Below are 15,743 nucleotides of genomic sequence, written 5' to 3'. Positions count from 1 at the left end.
TCAAGTGTACTAAAGTTGGAGAAAAAGTTCATGTATCAATATGTTAGCACACGTACCTTGAATAGCTCAAATTATTTTGATAAAAAATACACAATACACCTCTTTCTGCCAATGAAGAAGGAAGAGGATGAGTGAACTCTAATAAACTTACAGAATGGACAAGAAGCTTAGTCAAAAATGCCTGCCTTCTACTTACTATTAAAAGTTTCAGCTTTGGTAGAGCTAAAAAGTCTGCTACTTGTTTTTAATATGGGTGGAATGCAAATTAGTTATGCAAACCAAGGCCAAGGTGTAACTGGAAAATTATGAACTGGCAGTCAAACTTTTATACATATTTCTGACACAGACTACCCCAGGACATTAGAAAACCAATGTAGTAAGAGTTTCGATGTGTACATTTGATGTGTTGTTATTAAGGAAGAGAGGGAGGGCAACTATAGAGCGGGCAGCATTGTATTTAATAAACAAATAAAAATGAAGACATCAGTGTGTGAGGCACTGTGGAAGGCAAAAAGATATTGGGAAAAAACAGAGGAAAAAGGTACCATTCACACAAATGCCTTTGATCAAACAAAGGGAGAACTCAAAAAGTACTTTTGTAATAGATTGAGATGAAAGATAAGAAGAGAGACCCAAGTATCAGAGACATCAGAGAAATGGGAACTTTGATAATTTTTCAAAAAAATCTTTGTTTTCTGTGAGACAAAAATTGGCCTTAAACATAATCAAAGAATAATTATCTGAAAACTCATGTTTTCTATTAACGTGTTATATGAGGACTGAAATACATTTTTAAGTAGTGGTTTAAAAAACTTCTTAGACTCTCCATGCACCTGAACAAAACAAAGGGCCACTTAGAGGTCTTACATACGTGGGTAATCCTAACTAAACCCTGAAGAAAAGCAAATGCTTCTGTTACAAAACTTTGCATATAAGTAAAGGAAATATATGAAAGTGAAAGTGGAGGATGAAAAAGTTGGCTTAAAGCTCAACATTCAGAAAACAAAGATCATGGCATCTGGTCCCATCACTTTATGGGAAATAGATGGGGAAAGAGTGGAAACAGTGTCAGACTTTATTTTTTGGGGGCTCCAAAATCACTGCAGATGGTGACTGCAGCCATGAAATTAAAAGACGCTTACTCCTTAGAAGGACAGTTATGACCAACCTAGATAGCATATTCAAAAGCAGAGACATTACTTTGCCAACAAAGGTTCATCTAGTCAAGGCTATGGTTTTTCCTGTGGTCATGCATGGATGTGAGAGTTGGACTGTGAAGAAGGCTGAGCGCCAAAGAATTGATGCTTTTGAACTGTGGTGTTGGAGAAGACTCTTGAGAGTCCCATGGACTGCAAGGAGATCCAACCAGTCCATTCTGAAGGAGATCAGCCCTGGGATTTCTTTGGAAGGAATGATGCTAAAGCTGAAACTACAGCACTTTGGCCACCTCATGCGAAGAGTTGACTCATTGGAAAAGACTCTGATGCTGGGAGGGATTGGGGGCAGGAGGAGAAGGGGAAGACAGAGGATGAGATGGCTGGATGGCATCACTGACTCGATGGAGAGTCGGACACGACTGAGTGACTGAACTGAACTGAACTGAAAGGAAATATAACAGTGACAATCAAGATCTAGCAAAGTGCCGACTGCTTTTATAAGATTACTTTGAGAACGCAGCCATTAGTTTTTCAACTCATTTTCCAAAACAGAAATATCAATTACTCACTATACTGTCCACTGCTAGTCTGATAAATCGGAGTTGGCACCGTGACAGTGGTGATGGCAGGTGCTGAAGTCTCCTCTTCAGATTTCTCTTCTTCAATCCTTGGCACTCCTGGTGCATCAGAAGATAAGTCATTCAAAATTTTCCTAGAAAAATAGAGAATTGTATCAGTTAAAATAAAAGTAACATTTTACTGGCCAAATACAAAGAAGAGGAAAAGATCAGAAAACTGACAGAAAGTTGAGTGTTTAGGATAGAATTTAAAAATGTTATAGTTTAAAATGTAAAAAGTTACAATAATAAACAATAAAATATGCAACATTAAACTAAAAATCAATCAGGGCATCTACATGTCAAAACCATATGAGGACTAGAAAAAACACAGATGAATTTCTCCTTTCAGTGAACATAAAAAAGATGGTGATTCAAAATCCAGGTGCAATTAAAGAAGAGATGAATAGAAAAACTGACTACAGGAAAAACAACCCTTTTGCATGGCAAAGAATGCTTCCCTGCTGGCTCAGCTGGAAAAGAATCCACCTGCAATATGGGAGACCTGGGCTCAATCACTGGTTTGGGAAGATCCCCTGGAGAAGGGAACAGCTACCCACTCCAGTAGTCTGGCCTGGAAAATTTCATGGACTTTATAGTCCATGGGGTAAAACACTTGGATACAACTGGGCAACTTTCACTTTAATCTAGACACTAGGTTATTTTTTTCTTTTAAACCAATACAATCTTATGGTGTATTGGCTTTTTTGGCAGCCACATTTAATCAATGATAATTAAAGAACATTATCTTTTTTAGATGAATTCTTAATCCAGAATCCTGTATGGGAATAACTGATTTTATTTTAAACTCAAGTTCAGAAATTTTACCATTATCCTCAACATTTTATCCTATAGTTTAGTTCAGTTCAGTTCAGTCACTCAGTCGTGTCTGACTCTTTGCGACCCCATGAACTGCAGCACGCCAGGACTCCCTGTCCATCATCAACTTCCGGAGTTCACTCAAACTCATGTTCATAGAGTCAGTGATGCCATCCAGCCATCTCATCCTCTGTCGTCCCCTTCTCCTCCTGCCCCCAATCCCTCCCAGCATCAGAGTCTTTTCCAATGAGTCAACTCTTTGCATGAGGTGGCCAAAGTATTGTAGTTTCAGCTTTAGCATCATTCCTTCCAAAGAAATCCCAGGGCTGATCTCCTTCAGAATGGACTGGTTGGATCTCCTTGCAGTCCAAGGGACTCTCAAGAGTCTTCTCCAACACCACAGTTCAAAAGCATCAATTCTTTGGTGCTAAGCTTTCTTCACAGTCCAACTCTCACATCCATACATGACCACTGGAAATACCATGGCCTTGACCAGACAGACCTTTGTTGGCAAAGTAATGTCTCTACTTTTGAATATGCTATCTAGGTTGGTCATAACTTTCCTTCCAAGGAGTAAAGCGTCTTTTAATTTCATGGCTGCAGTCACCATCTGCAGTGATTTGTAGCCCCCAAAAATAGAGTGTGACTATTCGTTTCACTCTATTTCCCTTGGCTGCTATGATCTTTCAAGGTTTTTATTCTACCATCTCTTAGGGTACTTTGCCCTTAAGTTTCTGTTATTTGTTGATCTGATAAACATGGCTTTTATGTTTTCAGCTCAATTACTGATAAAAACATCAAGCCAGATGAAATCCAGTGAGAACCCTTCAAGGACTTCCTCTGGGTAAAAACTGATCACTATAAAGCTGGGCTGTTCCAATAAAAACCCAGCATGTATTATTTAATTCCCATTTCTCCAACTTCACAAAAATAACCTAAGAATATTGATACAGATCTTGTTATAATCAAATTAAGACATACAGGCTAGGTTTTGAGAGTTCATAAACTAAAAGCAAAATAATGGCATACTCCATTATGGAGGTTTGATTATAAGGGAAGATACCCTTCTCTACACATGTGTGGTGCCAATTAAGGCAAAAAAAAAAAAAAAAGATTTTTTTCCAACATAAAACACATCATGTATCATAAGGTTACAGCTAGGGTTTACCTAGAACTTATATAGAGAAGCCATGTAGCTTGTTTCTTAGTATCAAGTTGAATTTGCTTCAGGATCAAATGTCTTACATAGTAACACTAGATATATTTCAAAGTTAAAAGATAAAACTAGCTATATTTTAAGAATTATGAGTATAAATAAATACAACACATACTTGGTAACACAGAATCCTCAAGACCTCAATTTACTGGTATTTCTTTAGGATCCCTAATTAAATTGTGAGGATAAAGAAAAGGGTTGGCTAACAGCCAAGAAAATGGAAAAGATATAACATTCCTTTGAAAAATAGAAATATATATAAATAGAAATAATGTAGGCTAAAGAAGGGAAGAATAAGCTTGAAGTTTATTAAACTATGAATTGAACTTAAAAGATTTGTGGAATTGCTCTTCCTGGAAATACTTAATATGGCTCCAATTTCTATGTAGTACTAAAAACAGTTTTGGTCCATCTTGGAAGCAAGGTATGGATTAGGCAACTTTTGTAGCTGAACATAAAACTGCAGTAAGGTGCCCCTAAAATTAGGGAATATCATCAAACATCACCCTAAGCAACTATTAAATTAACAAGCAGTTATCATGCTAAGTACCATGGAATAAGAAATGTGTTATGAAGTACATGGTACAGTCTCAGAACTGACTTATAACTAGAAAATGCTATAACCTTATCAAATGTATTCCAATCTTTTAAACAGAAAAGCAGCAGCCAGCACAGTCTACAAAAACAGAAGGAAAAAAAAAAAAAAAATCAGTCTTTTATCCAGGACTGTTCAGAGTAAGGCTTCTCTGGTGGCTCAGATGGTAAAGAATCTGCCTGCAATGCCTGGTTCGATCCCTGAGTCAGGAGGATCCTCTGGAGAAGGAAATGGCTATTCACTCGAGTATTCTTGCCTGGAAAATCCCATGGAGGGAGGAGACTGGTGGGCTGTAGTTGATGGGGTCACAAAGAGTCAGACACAACATGTTCAGATTAAGAAGTGCTCTTATTCTATATGAAAAGCTTCAACTTATTTGAGAGAAGCAACTCAAGAGGAAAAGACATGTTCTGTATGGTCCTGAATAGAGCATCTAACTGGCGTTCTGACATCTCTTCATCTGTAACTACATAGGGGTACACCTTTATACTTCTGATCCTAAATTCTTTTAACTATTCAACTACCTACATACCTGTAGGAAGGCCTCCTTGAAAGAATCTCTCTTCGTTTTTGGGAATCGGTTACACTATCCACTGACTCCTGTGAATCTTCACTTTCTGCAATAGTTGAAATCTGAAAATAAAGAAGAACTTTATCATGATAATCAAATTTAGTTCCCATAAAATTTTTATGAATTTTAAGAAAAGGTAAAATACAAAAGGGCATATATCAACCTTATACATGCTTCAGTAGAAAATTAGTTTTTATGGGAAATAATCATACCATCCCTTTCCTCTCCCCTTTTTTCCCCATCCTACAGAAGTCAGAGAACCTAAAATTTTTTTGTCAAAACCAAACTTTTGTGATATCCAAATTCAGCCTAATCTCTTTCAGGTCTTCTTATAATCAACACTGAACGTATCAGTATCACCTGTCAGTTGTTTTCTTATAGTTAGAACAAAACTACCAAGTAAAATAAAGTTCTGACACAAAGGAAAGAATAAATGACTAAATATCTAGCTGTCAGTCTACTGATTGTACAAATATTTTCCTTTAACTGATGTGTAAATACTTTTGAGTATATTTACAATTGTACAAGTAAGATCGGTGATCCTTCAACCATGTTCCAGATGGCTGTTTCTAGCAATTCTGGAAGAAGTCCTCTGCTACATTTAGACATGTGTCAAAGCTGGCAATCCACAATTTTTATTAAGCAAAACTTCAAGGTAAAGAACTGTGTATTCTGGCAAGTACGCTTGGATTGAGAAGGAATAAAGGTAAATGAATACAGATTTTATGTGGGATAATAATAATAGCAGCAACTAGCATTTACTGAGAACTTACTATGTGGCAGATGATATGTTAAAGCATATACATATATTACATTACTCACTTTAGGTACTAGATAAGTACCATTAGTATGTCCAGTTTATAGATGGAATAACTGAGGCACAAAGCGTTTAAGTAAATCACCCAAGTCACAAAGCTATGAAGTAGTGAAGCCACTGTCAACACCTGACATCTCAAATTTAGATGTCAACTAAATTTGATACTAGCATCAGTATCCTGCTGGTTCCAATCTCAAACCAATTTTGTCAGAAGCAGCAACCCAGAGCATTTTCAGACCATTTTTAGACTAGAACGTCAGTCATTTAGGTAAGCTAGTCTGTCAAATTTACACTACCAAGTTTCCCTAGGCTAAACAGCAGGAGCCTCTTGCTCTCTCCTAACCTAGGTGAGCATGCTGCTGTCGGAGTGAGAATTAAATTTAACCAAGGCAAAAGGGTCTATGTGGGATAGCGCCTTATCAAAATTTATGGCAAAGGCAGTAAGAACAAACACAGTTAAGAGAAACTTGAGAAATCAAGTATGTGGTCCGAGCCTAAGGGTTCTGGACAGCAGGCAGTTGTATTCGGAGGGCTTTGTGATACACACTCACTTTAAAATGAAGTTTGTTAAATCTAGTAATTTTTCACAAAATAGATCTATGTTAAAGTAATGTATGTGCCCCTTAAAACATTTTTAAAGTAAACCAAGTATAGTCCTATAGACCTGTGATTCATGGTAGAGTAACAACACTATGCTGCTGCTGCTAAGTCGCTTCAGTCGTGTCCGACTCTGTGCGACCCCATAGATGGCAACCTACCAGGCTCCCCCATCCCTGGGATTCTCCAGGCAAGAACACTGGAGTGGGTTGCCATGTCCTTCTCCAATGCATGAAAGTGAAAAGTGAAAGTGAAGTCGCTCAGTTGTTTCCGACTCTTTGGGACCCCACGGACTGCAGCCTACCAGGCACCTCCGTCCATGGGATTTTCCAGGCAAGAGTACTGGAGTGGGGTGCCATTGCCTTCTCCGAACAACACTATAGTTACTGCCAAACGAACACACAGAACACTTTCCCACTAATCTGTAGCTGCTGTTAACTAGCTCACTCAGCAGAGTCTCTACACAGACTTTCTCAAAGATGTAGAGCTGATGAGGAGTTGTAAAAAGGCCTTAGCAGAGAATCAGAATTTCAATGGATAACAAGATCGAACTCAAAGTGAATAACCTGACAAATGTTTATCCTCATTAATGTTTTTTAGAACCTTAGTTTCTCTACATTCTGTCTTTTTTTGCTTAACTCTCATTCTTACAACCTTCTTTCAAGGATATATAATGATGTAAGCACACTCATGTGAAGAGTTGACTCATTGGAAAAGACTCTGATGCTGGGAGGGATTGGGGGCAGAAGAAGGGGACGACAGAGGATGAGATGGCTGGATGGCATCACTGATTCGATAGGCGTGAGTTTGAGTGAGCTCCAGGAGTTGGTGATGGACAGGGAGGCCTGGCATGCTGCGATTCATGGGGTCGCAAAGAGTTGGACACGATTGAGCGACTGAACTGAACTAAAGCACACTCTTCCAAGTTGAAAGTCATTAAAATAACAACTTTAAAATATGCTACATAAACCACACATAGGACAATTTTGAAATGAAACAAATTAACACTGCTTTTTAAATATATGGCCTTTAATTTTTTCCCCCAAACTCAATGCATCTATTGCTCCCAGTAGAACAAAGTCTCCTATTCCTCTTACCTGAAATAACCTGTCAATTCACACAAAAGGAACTAACTTATACTCTACGATTGCAATTCAAAAAAAAAAAATTGAAGTATGACTGCTGTACAATGTAATTTATAAGTATACAGTATAGTGAGTCACAATCTTTAAAGGCGATGTCCCATTTACAGTTATAAAATATTGGCTATATTCCCTGTGTTGCACAATAAGTTCTTATAGCTTATTTTATACATAATAGTTTGTACCTCTTAGCCCCTACTCCTATATTGCCACTTTCCTCATCCCTATCCCCACAGGTAACCACTAGTTTGTTCTCTGTATCTGTGAGTCTGTTTCTTTTTTAATATATTGACTAGTTTGTCGTATTTTTAAAATTCCACATATAAGTGATACGTACTGCAATTTTTTAAATGTAAAGGGAATTCAGAACTATTCAATACTACTTAATGAATGTAGTATTTCCTCTTTGGTGGAATACTATCCAGAGAGAACTTAGAATTATGAATATGAAGCCAATTCCTATGGACTATCTACCAAAAAACAAACAAAACTCCCCCCACCCCCAACACCATACCCCACCTCAAACCAAAACCAAACAAAAAAACCAAACCTGCCCCCTAAACCACTAAATCCTCATTGCTAAGACCATTAAGCACCATTAAAATCCTTTTAAATAATAACAGTTCAACACGTTTAATAGGTTATTAAAAAAATAACATGAAAAACTCTATCCCACTTGTAAGTATCAAAGACTATCATCACATTCCAATGACAGAGCCCCTTCCTCTGGTCTTCACCTCCTCCTGCCTCTATTATTAATCCCTTCCTGAGTTCCTTAAATAGGACTTTAATCATGGCCACTTATAGGTCAAGAAATTTAAAAAAAGCCAAACCCATCACTGAACCTTTTAGATCTGTATTTCTCAATATTTTCTTTATTTGTTAAGACAAAGTTTGTTAAAAAACCATACCTCCTATTTATATAAGAAGGAAAAAAAAAATCCCTATTTCGATGTTATTTGAAATGTCAAAATAAAATATACAGTGACTAGCACGAAATTTTAAAAATGGTTGTATTAAATGTTTTCTCAAACTATACATGGTCCCCTGACAACTTAAGCACTTTCCTGGAGTACAGTTCAGGCTCAGGTTTAGGGCCAAAGTTTATTCACTGGATCAAGGAGTTTAATAGAAGTCTAGAGCAGTAATCTCCAGACTGTTTTGATCTGCAGATCTCCCTTATAAATAAGAAAATCTGATATAAGCACATACATTTATTTTCAAGTTTTAAGTATTATCTATATCATAAAACAAATTAATTTTTAAAGAGTCAATGTAAGTATTAAAATACACTTGTAAATTTCTTAATATTTCATAGCAACAAGAGTGATGTGCTTTAATATGGTTCATTAAGAAACCATTTAATATTTTATAACAGTGACGCAAAAATATGATTCTAAGCCTGGACTTTCTGAAATGTGATCTGACATCTGCAACTGCTGAAAAAAGGAGTTCATGACATGTGGATATAGGAATAAGTGCTTTGTGATTGGGCCTACTAAATAAAACAATCATTTTTTTTTTTCACTTTCATCTATCAATTGCACAAACTTTTGATGAAATTTACTAGTATACTTTCATCTCCCTGACTCTTGGTCAGTTATTACATGCTAATAAAAGCTTTTACATTTTAACAAATAAGTTCAACACCTCCTGAAACTCAAGAACACTTCTGAATAGTTTGGAAAACTCTATTTCCAGAGTTTTAAAAGTATATACATTTGAGTTTCTAGGTGACAAATCTATACTGTTTTCAGTTAAAAAAAAGTATGGGAACATTTCCAAACTTCTATATTCAAAATATTCTGTCCAAAGCATGATTTCTTTTCAAAATGGAGGTATTCTCTCATACATTGTTAAAATGTCACCTTCTCTCAGAAAGGATAGTTGAAAAGAATTTCTTTTTTTCAAAAATATCTGTTAGTTAACATATCCTTTATAGGTTATCTCTTGCTTGCCATTATAAAGATCAGCAACTTTGGAACACTTGTCATGTAAAAATAAACAAGTAACATCCTTTTGTTTGTTCAGCAACTCAAATATTTGCTATATGATAACCACTGGATACCTTGCACAGAAGACTTGTGTGTGCGTCCATCACAAAAGACATAATGTGTGTCTCCACCACATTATGAAGTATTGCAAAGGCTGTATCAAAAACTTCAGTGCCAACCACAATCCCTCTTGCTCACTCTATTCAGGCCATGTCATCTTGCTATACTTTCACTTTTGGGCCTCTGGACTTGCTTTTATTATTTGTATGGCTTAGCCTCCTTCACTGCTTTCTAGTTTTCTGCTCTTTGTGTTCCCTGACCACTCTACATAAAATAAAATACCCTTCCCTCCACATTATTCTCTATCCCTTTCCCCTGCTTTAATTATCTTCCCAGCACTTATCCTCACCTGACATAATTTATTTTTTCATTGTCTCTCTTCGCTCAAATGTGATCTTCATGAGAATAGAGAAGTATTATTTGCTCACTGCTGCTTTCACAGCACCTAGAACAGTGACTGGCACATAGCATGTGATCAATAAAAATTCGTTGAAGGAATGAATGTAATAATTTAAGGTAACATAATCCATAAATCCTATGCAATGTTTTAACTGCATTGTATTAAAAATGCATCCAAAAGTAACAAATGAAAAGTGAGGATGATACTGTTAACTTCTATACATTTGTGTAACTCCCATTATTTTTGTGGGAATTTTTACATAATCTGTGAGATCTGACTTACACGTATACCTAAGGGATAAGTTAGGGCACTGATGAATATGAAATATTAGTAAAGCTTAGTTTCTAATCCTCTGAGATGAAAAAAGATAAACAGAAATCTTAATATCTTATTCTCACATCAAGAGAAATGTACCTTATATATTTCAGAAATGCTGTTCTAGAATACTAATATTCTTCCATCAAGAAGTTTGAGGAATCAGTTCTCTCCTTGTTTGATCACCTCTTCTGTTATAAACCATTCTCTAATGATTAATTCTAATCACTGTGAACCAGCTGAAATACCACTGAAGTTTAATAGCTTCTCTATGGTTTAGGGCCTTTAAATTAAAAATACTGTTTGTGTTTCTGTTTCTGGAATTCAGGTTTCTAATTATAAGCACAGCTCACACATTTCTACAAGTTAATGGTCATTATTATTATTCTTACCACAGAGTAAAGATTAAAATTAAGAATATAATCAACAATTAAACATCATTTATTAAAACCAATATTTATAATGTTAGCAAATTTTGTGTTAATTTTTGTGTGTTCTTTATAGAAAGACCTCCTATCGTAAGTGAAAAAGAAAAAGTAAAGGTTAATGTGAGATCTGGAATCTAGGTCTCCTGACTAGAAGGTCAGGTTCTTTCCACTATTATCAAGAGGAAGATACAAGCAGGGAATTAGTAATGGCATACATCATATGAACAACAGTTAGGCAGCATTCAATGAAATAAAAACTGAGACAAAAGATAGGAGACTATTGTTCAGTCAGTGTGGTTCTATAGAAATAACAAATTCTTCAGTCTTTACCTGGACTATACCATCTATTTAGTAACAACAAATTCCTTTTCAATATTACAACTTGATGATTTTACTTATATAAAAACATTCATTCTTCTTTCTCCTTTTACCCCTGCCCTAAATGTCCAAGCAAACCAAAGCACAGAGATCAAATGAAGTAGAGGTGAGTTAACATCTATTATATCCTTTGATGACACTAATAGAAGACAAAGAAGGGACTTCTCCCCTCTACAAGTATCAATCAATCTGGCTACTGTACTCAAGGGGAAAAGAAAGAAAACAGCTCTCACCCACAAGATGACGACATGGATGGTAAAGAGGAAACAAAGCAATGTCGATTATAAATGGCTGAAGAAAAACAGGCATTTACTTGGTCTGGACATATTTTTAATGGGAAGGATGTGGGAGATAGGGAAAAGGAAGCAGTCCAATAGAAAAAGGAGTTAAATTTGCTTGTTTCTGAGGATAGAATTGGGACCACTAGGTAATACTTTTAGAAAGGTATTCTGGTTCACCTCAGGGAAGAATATTTTAGCAATCACCCGATTATAAACTGGTTACCTCTGGAGATTGCCTCCTTTCTCTGAAAGAGTCGAAGTAATGCCAGACTACCGTTTGGAGGAGGGGAGAAGGATGTAAATAGGGAAACTAAGTAACAGATTAAGGGCTGGATAGGTAACAAGTTTGGCCTACACCTAGAAGATACCTAAGATTTTTATTTAAACCTTGAGTTCCATGTTTAGAGAGAAGGGACAAAGATATAAAGAATAATTTCTCACCTTCCTTTCTAAAAATAGGACCTAGGACTCACCTGAGTTCCGGAGAAAAGTCTTTTTAAGTCCTTACAGGAAGACTGTGAAGCAAAAAATATGAAATGGGAGGCTGGGGTTATGGCCTACTTGAATGAACGTTCAAGTCTTTTTTTTTTCCTTCCCCAATAAGCTCATTGCAAAGATGTATACTGCCCTAGGTTCCCTACAGTTAAGTAGAGGTTTACATGCCTTTATTCCCCTTGGATCCAAATTAAAGGAACAATCTCTCCAAAGAATAAGATAACATGCATGGAAAAACACCTGATTCTTAAGGTACAATTTCTGAAGGTATCATTTCGAAGTTGTATATACTCTAACTTAAGACTTGTAAACATAGTTGTTTTTCTCTAAAATTCAAATAATACTTAGGTAAGGTTATTAATTTTTGACAAGGGCTGTTTTTTCCAATTGCATGCTTAGAAAATAATTACAAAGTTATTATTTTGCATCTTATTTCCCTGAGGTACCCTTATAGTCTCTCCCAACATTTCCACTTTATCCCGTATACTTTATGATTTTTCCCAATCAATTCTTTTTTTCCTCCAGTTTAAGAAACAGTTTTTTATTATGTCTGTTCTTGTGTATATATGTTCCTATACTTAGGGTGACTATACAGATGCAGCATATTCCATAATTACTATAAAATAAAACTCTAAACTAGACATGTTCCTATTTTCATAATGAGAGGAAGAGAAATATGGCTATCAACGACAGTTATGAAAGTAGATGCAGAACTTTTTATACACATACCTGAACTGTCTGGACTTGTGGAGACTGAATAACTGATGGCTGGGCCGCCTGAATAACTCCATGGACTTGAACTGTCTGCCCATTGGGCAGCTGTACTAAAGTTACGGTGGGAGCAGATGATGTTGCGTGAGCTGCTGGCATAGATACCTATGGTGTTGAACATGGAAAAAAATTACCATCACAGATACCTCCTTGGGAGTACTCATGTTTAATATGAAGCAACTTTTTAGCAGCAAAAGGATGACCCTTCTGCTAGGTTTAAGTATTCCAATGGTGTGAAAGGAACTAACATTAAGTTTAATATTCTTTTTGGAAAAGAAAAACAAAAAGAAACAAACACTGCAAATACTTCCCATGCCCCCCACTTTTAAACTCCTCCCAAATGACAAAAATCAAAAAACTGTTCTAATATAGTATCAAAATATGTAACACAGACTTTTTTGAACACTAAATACCACTTTATTTGTACGGTGCTTTAAAGTTTCCCACCTGCTTTCATATTCAATTTCTCATTTGCTCTTTGAAGAAATCAGACTGGGTTAGAATAAGAGTTATCCCCATATTCTCTCCCCACTGAGAGACAGAAACATTAAGTGCTCCAAGAGATTAAGCAACTTACCCAAGGTCAAGAGATAAGCTAGCTTTGAAGGAATGTAAAATTCTTCAGAATATCATGTGTTAAATTAAGCCATGTTCTAAAGTATAATTGTTCCCAAACTTGGGTGAAGCTTAGCTACTAAGTCTAAAACAAATACATATCTTACAGTATAAAGCATATTTTTCTCTTATAAACTTATTACAAGTATGCCTTTCATTCATGAGGAAGTACAAACTGAAAATGTCTATCTCCTCCCAGCACTGAACTGGTAATAGTTGATATTTTAAGGATTTATCTTCCTCTTGAAGAGATAAAGGGGCAGAATTGAGAGAATTTGAGAAACCAGTTTTCTCCTGAGGCACAAAGAAGGCAATCTTAATAAGTCAATACCCAGGTTAAAAGGGCTCTTAAGTCATATGTATCTATCAGATTGTACAGTATTTATGGTTCCTGCGCTTGAATGTGTTTGAGGGTAGCAATTTTATTTGTCCATTTGGTAATAAATTTGGGAATTTAATGAAGGTCGTGTGATCATACTCTTTCCTTAGACTGCAAGGAGATCCAACTAGTCAGTCCTAAAGGAAATCAGTCCTGAATATTCATTGGAAGGACTGATGCTGAAGCTGAAGCCCTAGTACTTTGGCCACCTGATGTGAAGAACCGATTCATTGGAAAAGACCCTGATGCTGGGAAAGATTGAAGGTAGGAGGAGAAGGGGACAACAGAGGATGAGATGGTCGGATGGCATCACTGACTTGATGGACATGTCTTGAGCAAGCTCCGGGAGTTGGTGATGGACAGGGAGGCCTGGTGTGCTACAGTCCATGAGGTCGACTCAAGTCCATGAGGTCGACTCAGTCCAGGAGTCATTCAACTGAGTGACTGAACTCACCTACTGGGGATATGTGTGCCAGAACAATGCTAGAATTGAAACTACAGAAATGAGAAAGACATAGGTTTTTGCCCTTAAAGAAATTATTGAGGCATGTGTATGAAGGAATGGGGAAAAGGCCACAAATAAATATAATTCAATGAAGTAATGTAGTCTGCAAAGAGAAAAATGGACACAGTGAGGAGAGTGATCCCACCCAAAGCAAGAGGAGGAGAGGCTACCAGGAAAGTATGTTAATTTGAAACAAAGCATACTAGTTAAAAAAAAAAAAGAAAGAACGAGTAAGGCATGTTCTTATGAGTTGCAGAGGGGAGGCACAGAACTTCACGAAGACGGTGACACTGGCAAAAGCAAAGAGAACAGCAATGTCTGTACATGGCAGAGAGGGATGACCAGCAGTTACTACTACTGGAACATATAAGTGTGTTACTATAGGCAGTAGGAAGTATGGAGAGATGGAATAATAGGGGCCAGATGGGCTAGTCATGAAATCTTATATAAGTTACATTAAAGAATCTGCATTTTATGCACTGAAGGGCTTTTGAACTCCTGAATACCATAGTGTGGTTTCCATTTTAGATAGATCACTTTACTTTAGTGGTAGGGTAAAAGATACTTATTTCAGAGGAAGAAGAAAGTAGAGGTGAGACCAACTGAGAAAGCCTATATATAGTAGTAAAAGTGAAGGCCAGCAATTAGGCACTAGGTGTATTAGGGATGGAAATAATATAAGTAATTTAATGAAAATTCAGGAGGCAGACCAGAAAGGGATTTATGAATGACTGATGGAAGGAAGTGAGAGAGAAATCAAAGACGACCCACATAGTTCACGTGTGGGTGAAAACGGGTAAACTATGCCAAACAGAGAACACAAGAAGCTGCTTATGGGTGGCTGGGGTAATGGTGGAAAACAATGGAATTGATACGACATCTGAATTTGCAGAGATGTTTACAAGGCAGTTAAATATCTGACTATAAAGCTTGGGGGGAAAGACACCTACTAAAGGCAGAGGCTTAAGTCCTGAGCTTCCCCTTTGGACAGTGAGGAAGTCCTTCCTTATCAATCACTTTTTTTCTGGCCACTACAAATCTTACTTAAGTTTTACTTGGTTCTCAAAATGTGATCCACGGATTACCTCCACTAGAGTTACATAGGGTACCTGTTTATAAATTAGTCACAACCTCTGATGGACCCAAGGACATGTTCCCCGACATCAAGGTTGGAGAACCAAAACTGTAAATTATTCAGAATATCTCATATCAATGGAAAGCTCTTCTAATATTTGAAGCAATTAGTATGTCCTCTGAGTATTCTATAAGGTAAATGTAACAAGCTAACTTAACAAATAATCCTCTTTCTATGCTAATCATTCCACATAATGGTTTCTCTCATTGTGAATTTAGAAAATTCAGATACACCAATATAGAAAAAAATCACTTATATTCCTACCACTCAGAGCTCATCATTTAATATTTTTGCTGTAGATACATGTGTTTATAAAGATGCATATATATATATATATATATATATACACACACACACTCAATTTTTTTGGCACTATCACAGAATCTTTCAAATCCATTTCAAATATCTCTTCATACCATTAATAGTATTCTTTAACGGTTTTAATGACTGTGTAAT

At 36.4% G+C, this 15,743-nt stretch overlaps 2 protein-coding genes across 2 annotated transcripts in view; one reads left to right on the top strand and one right to left on the bottom strand.

Moving 5' to 3' along the window:
- Positions 1–15,743, top strand: part of METTL21A (methyltransferase 21A, HSPA lysine) — an 81,868-nt gene that overhangs the window by 34,837 nt on the left and 31,288 nt on the right. The window contains exon 4 of the transcript XR_009491156.1: positions 13,758–13,911. The gene's annotated coding sequence lies outside the window, so the exon portion shown is untranslated. The remainder of the gene's footprint in view (positions 1–13,757; positions 13,912–15,743) is intronic.
- The window catches only part of CREB1 (cAMP responsive element binding protein 1), a gene marked incomplete at its 3' end in the record, with an annotated part of 32,353 nt that overhangs the window by 13,128 nt on the left and 3,482 nt on the right, over positions 1–15,743 (bottom strand). The window contains 3 exon segments of the mRNA NM_174285.1: positions 1,727–1,869; positions 4,937–5,037; positions 12,612–12,758. Coding sequence (NP_776710.1) covers positions 1,727–1,869; positions 4,937–5,037; positions 12,612–12,758 — 391 coding nt within the window.

This window comes from Bos taurus, chromosome 2, assembly GCF_002263795.3.
Source record: "Bos taurus isolate L1 Dominette 01449 registration number 42190680 breed Hereford chromosome 2, ARS-UCD2.0, whole genome shotgun sequence".
Classification (NCBI taxonomy): Eukaryota; Metazoa; Chordata; class Mammalia; order Artiodactyla; family Bovidae; genus Bos; species Bos taurus.
This window is presented reverse-complemented; position numbering and strand designations above follow the sequence as displayed.